General features: G+C 43.1%; 1 protein-coding gene across 1 annotated transcript; it reads left to right on the top strand.

Annotated features, from left to right (window-relative positions):
- Positions 1-1,813: 1,813 nt before the first annotated feature.
- LOC115629201 (cAMP-specific 3',5'-cyclic phosphodiesterase-like) lies at positions 1,814-4,040 on the top strand. The gene is made up of 4 exons (XM_030525601.1): positions 1,814-1,932; positions 2,082-2,889; positions 3,073-3,677; positions 4,007-4,040. The coding sequence occupies exons 1-4, from the start codon at positions 1,814-1,816 to the stop codon at positions 4,038-4,040; spliced, it is 1,566 nt and encodes a 521-aa protein (XP_030381461.1).
- The last annotated feature ends 1,960 nt before the right edge of the window (positions 4,041-6,000 follow it).

Here is a 6,000-nt window from a genome sequence, read left to right on the forward strand (position 1 = left end):
CATTTAGCAACAAGCCCTTTCTGTGAATGTATTCTTGCGATGTACAACAGCGGAAAGTTGCAATTCACAACATTCTTAAACACATATTACTACTGAATTGCAAACTTGAATAAATACAAGTATACATACATATGTACATACACACATACATATTTACATATGTAGGGCCTGCATGAATCAATTAAATTTATGTACCGACATATTAAGATACAAACATATGTTCATATACATATATAGTATATACTCTGTATGTAGAAACTTGTAGTTACAATGTATATATTTATCAGATTTTATATGTACACCTACATATGTATGTAATAGTTGGTATGATAAAGCTGCATTTCTCAACCCATTTTTATACCCTGTACCCCAAGGGTTGAAAGGGTTAGTTAGTTAGTTAGAAGGAGACGTGCCAGACCCCAAAAAGTCGATAGCCATGTCCGGCTGTCTGTCTGTCTGTATGAACGCAAGGATCTCAGAAAGTATAAGAGCTATAATAACCAAACTTGGTATCCAGATCCAGAACCACTATATGTAATTTTCCATGTCTTCTGTAATTCTGGCAGTTTTTAACTAATCCCGATAGTTATTATGTGTCCGTAGCTTAAGTTTAAATTGTTAAACCTGGTAACCATCTTGCGCGCTACAAACGAGCCTTTGCCAAAAGATGAGGTCTTTAGCGTGCTTTAAGATGAAGACATGGACGAAGATTCTCGAGCCTGGGTTAAAATAAAGGTTACAAAGTTATTAAAAAAAACACAAGCACTGGGCGATGATAAGATGATGTTTTGAAAGTTTTGGAAAATGAAGTGGAATCAGGTGGAAGTAGCTCTGGAATCAATCCTCCCTCTTCTGAATGTATACCTTTCCAAACGTCAGCTGACGCCTCCGATTCCGAATTAGAGAAGTTACCGAAGAGAAGAAACGTAAAATATGCTAAACGCATACGGGTTGAGTTATTCGAAATATAATATTAAAACCAGAAGGGTAAAAGGATATAGCAAAAAAGAAGAAGTAGATCGAACTTTATGCTACAGCTTGTGTACTGGTGTGAACTTGTTTTGCTTATAACTTTTATTAGAATTAGCCGATTTAAATGAAGTTTAAAATTAAAGTAGGTAATTGCATATCAATTGTGTGTACAGAGCTTGGTTTACGTAGTTTTGGAAATTCTGTATCATGGAAAGAGGGGAAATCAAAAAATTAAATAAACTCGTATAAATTAGGATAAGGATGACGAGCATGTGCACACACGAAATACAGGCGATCATCCAGACAGACGGACGGACATATCTAGATCGATTTCTCTTGTCATGCTGATTCAGAATATATATACATTACGGGGTCGGAGATGATTCCCTCGTCATGTCACACACTTTGCACAAACCTAATATACCCTTTTTATCCTACGGGTACAGGGTATAATAGTTATACATTTTCTTGTTGGTTTTCTTGAGAGTGGGAATTTAAGAGTTGAGCCTGCTTGAGTACACATACTTTTAGTATTGTGTTTTTTTAAAGAGTGGGTTTAGGGTATTTAAGAATTTCGCTGGCTCAACTCTTGTTTGGTACCCTTCTGTGTTATTCCTCACCACGATCGGTCGTTGGTAGTAAAAAAAAAACTAAGTTGCTTTAGTTAGTATGGTTAAGTTAAGTTAAGTTAAGTTAATTATGGAAAAGCGAAGCTAATATTCGGTGTTTTTTCCTTCTTTACAGTCATACGTTGCCGGATTCTTCTGCTAATGCCCCGAGCGAAACGACTTCACGATCCAGGACTTGAGTTGGAAACAAGGGGCGACGCAGGGCTACGGCCATGATGCGTCTGGCCAAGCTCTCGTACGGGCTTACATTCAAAAATGGTGCTCAGAAATGCGCAGAGCAGCCTCCGAGTGGCAAATGCCAGCCAGCGCTCATGGGCAAGGTTGTGTTTGGGTGGGGTGTGGTGGTGTGGTGTGGTGCGGTGCGGTGTGATGTGTGTTTGGACGATCCAGTGCGGCTGTCGTCCTATTTGTGGGGAGAGAGAGAGTGGGGAGCTTTACTAATTATAAAATATCTACAAATTTTATTTTACAGCGCCACAGCAGCGGCACCAGCCGGAGCAGCATTGGCAGTATTGGTAACGGTCTGGCGCAAAACAATAGCAACGGTCACGGATCGGCAGTAGAACCATTAACAGGTGGTGTGGCACAGCACATCAGCACGACGCAGGAGAAGCGGTTGGACGGCAGCAACAAGAGCAGTAAGAGCAGCCGGTGTAGCCGGAGCAGTAACAGCAAACTACGAAAATCAAAGCCAAAGACAAAGTGCTTCGGTGGCACAGTGTTTCGCTGTTGCCTACCTTGTCGCGGGGGCGGCTCCGCAGCCCCCGCCACAAGTCCGTCTCAATCGCCCGTGCAGACAACGGACGACTTGAAGCAGCTTTCCGAGAATAAGCAACAGCAGCAGCAAGGCGGCGACTTAGAACAACAATCACCACAGGAAACGCTCGGAGATCTCGAGTCCGGTTTGGTGACAGGTGAAAAAAAACACTCGCTGGCCGACACAATTGGCACCTCTGTGACCACGCCCATTTCTCTTAAAACGCTCATCAACGACGTTGATGAGGACTTAGAACAACCGCTTAGTGCCGCAGATATTGCAGCCGCCAGCTTGTCCAGTGGCATTGTAGCGCGTCGCGCCGAACCCGAAACCCTCAGTGACGCCAGTGTCTCACCCACGGCAGTGGTACTTCAAGTAACTACAGGCAGTGCGCCACAAAACGCTCTGAGCTTGCTCACGACCAGTGTGAGCAACACCACAGCATCGGGTGGCGCAGGTGTAGCAGGAACGTTGCTGTCGAATAAGCCCGTCTCGCCAACGCCATCGCCGTCGCCCAGTCCTACGTCTTCAGCACCACCGAGCAGTGCCTCAATCCACAACACCACACAACAGCAAACCAGCTCCAGCAGCAATCAGTCGAGCAGCAGCACCAGCACCAGCGGCGGCGGCGGCGGCGGTGGCAGTGGAACGGGTGGTGCAACGTCAACACGTTGCAGCTGTCAACCACAAACCTCTCCCCTTCCACACATCAAGGAGGAAGAAGAATCCGAACAACACTTGGCCAATAATAAGCAACAAACAGGCACTGAGACAGCTGGCTCGGAACAGCAAGAACAACCACAAACTACTATAACTGTAGGCTCCGTTGGCAACTATTGTGGCAGCTGTGAGAGTGTGCATCACTCCTCCGGAACCTCGTCGTCGGCCACCGGAATTACCGGGGCTACCGAACGCAGCGGTCAAGCCCAGATTGATTATACAAGCGCTTCAACACCATCGCCGCGCATTAAGCTAAAGTTTCGCAAGCCCCACAAGTCCTGCTGGTCACGCATTGTACTTGCGCCTATCGGTAGCACCACTGCCGGCAGCTCTTCGGCCACCGTTATCGGTAGCAACTCGAACGAGACACTCGCCTCGACCGGAAGTACCGGCAACACAAATACTAATAACAGCAGCAGCGCTAGCGTTGCCGCCCATCATCGCCTTGCCTCGTCGTCGGCCTCGGCGCTTGCATCGCATCCAAGCAACTCACAGCTACTGCCCACCAAAATGCAGGCCGAACAGGGATCTATCTGCGATCTGCAGAAATATCATAGTCGCTATCTGAAGAATCGCAGGCACACGTTGGCCAATGTCCGGTGAGTACTGCCTTGTAGCTACAAAGCAAGTCAAGAACAACATTAAATATAAGATACCCTTGCTGGGGATGGCCCTAGCTCTTGCAATAAAGTGTTTGATATGCAACCAAATCGAAGCTTAAAACAAGAACGGCTGCAAATAGATCAGACATAAAACTGAAAACTGCATGCAGGTACCTGCAAAATCTATCTTCCAACCCACTTTGCAAAGAGCGTTCAAGCCCCTGACCCTGACCTCAGACTAAGTTAGACAACATATACGACGTTGGTGCTCCTCGAAAAAACATGATTTTCAAGTTCTTTTTTTCTGTCCCATGTTATCAAGTTAGGAAACAGGAAGAAGATGCTGAGTCAGGCGAGTAAGGCGGGTGCGGAAGCAATTCACAGAGTTTCAAGCACAGCTTTACATGTTCTTCTGCCCTAAATAAAAAAAAAAAGGAATTAGGATCCGTATTGCACTTTTTGTCCTCTATTTTGTCGATAACTACAAAGCACGAAAAGAGTAATCGATGGATCAGCTTGCAATTTGGAATGGTATATCTATGTATATCTGAACAGTTAACATCTCCCAGCAAAGCCCCCTGTCGTCCAACCAGTGTTGTTACTTGTATTGGCCCTCGTTCATGGGCATATCGAATCTAGTTAGTTTTCGAAATGGATTCGATTTTGATACATACTTGTACTTATCTTAATCTTAATAAGATCTTTAGTATAGCAACTTTTGATTCCCATTACAGTTTTGTAATGTATAAAACCGATTCTGATTATGATTGGGCTGCCATAGAAACTACTGTAACATAGTTTATTGAAGTTGAAAGACAAAGAAATAAAAGTCGAGCTGACACGACTTAAGCATTCTACACTTTTTCGAATATCGCTCAAGTCTTGTGGGCGCACAAAGGGGCATTAAAAATTAGAAGCCTTAGTGGACAGTCTAAGAACTGTTGAAGGATTAATAATTGAAATGCGCGGTTGGAGGGACGGGTAAGTGAATATATATACAAGTATCGCGAACAAGATTATTCCATTAGGTTTCTATTTGGCTTGTAACTAATTGCTTTTATGAAATTATTACAGTCACGCCTTTTTCCCTTAGGCTAAGACCACCTCAGCAAGTATGCAGAGCGTGTTGCATTTAATAAATGAAACACGTTTTGCACCCCGTGGCCGGGGTTTTATTGAAAGGCAATCAACAGCAATTATCGCAGATAGATCTTCGCCACTTTCCGCAATACTCGTAGTTCTCAGCCATGTCCCATGGCTCGAAACATATTTCTTTTTCACAAATGTCTGTATTTCCGTTTTTTCCGATCAAATGGAATGACTAAATTCAGACGCACACACCTTTGCATGGTTTTCCGTCACACAAGTAATAATAAAATAATAAAAATAAGCGCTGGGTAAACAAAAGTTAATTGAAATGGATTTTTTGTACATACACGTTCGCATGTACAAGTATGTATGTACGTGTACATACCGGTATGTACTTATATTTGCACAAATGTTTTGATTTCATTGAACAACTCATTATGCCACATGCGCGTCAGTAAATTCAACAATATTTGCTTGACGGTGACAACGTGGCGTATGCGCAATTACATTGCCAATGCATTGTGAGTAGCGCCGCAAGTAAGGAAAAGGCGAAGTGGGGCATCGAGACCAGGACTCAGGGCCAAGTTGCATGCAACTACAATTTATGCCAGGCTATAAAGTTAGACTGGTTAGGCAAGGCTTAGAAGTGAGGCTGCCTCGGAAGTGCGAGCTCAGGCAATTACCGACTCACAATGAAATCAATTTGCAGTTAGACGAGTTAATCAAATTAGAAAAGTTAAGTGACAAAACTTTGTTTAGCCGCAGAGTCTAAATGGCCTTCAAACAAACGCCGAAGATGAGGTTCAAAAAGCTTATCAGAATCAGAGTCAAACGAGCAGCCGGACAGCAACAAGCTAAAGTTTTTCCGTGTGGTTTCTCTGGCAAAAGGCCCTAACAACAAACTTTCAGAAACATTGTAATAGAATTGCTCATATACACCATTTTAACATAAATAAAATGGAGTAAATCCCTTAAGCTACGGTTAAATAAATAAGCAAATAATTTGCACACAAACTTGAGTTGCTTTACAAGTAGTCTTGGGCAGTTAATTTCCATATATTTGCATATCAGTTAGTATATAGTACATAGGTCTCTTATTAGTTTTAAATAAAAATACCTTATTTTTCTTATTTATTAAATCCTAGATTGAAATAAAAATCTTAAAGTAACAGAAGTTATTGTGCTAGCATTGGCTTTCAGGGCCTTCAGCTTAAGATGATCAGATAAGTGA

This window comes from Scaptodrosophila lebanonensis, unplaced genomic scaffold, assembly GCF_003285725.1.
Source record: "Scaptodrosophila lebanonensis strain 11010-0011.00,11010-0021.00 unplaced genomic scaffold, SlebRS2 tig00000136-arrow-arrow-pilon, whole genome shotgun sequence".
NCBI lineage: Eukaryota > Metazoa > Arthropoda > Insecta > Diptera > Drosophilidae > Scaptodrosophila > Scaptodrosophila lebanonensis.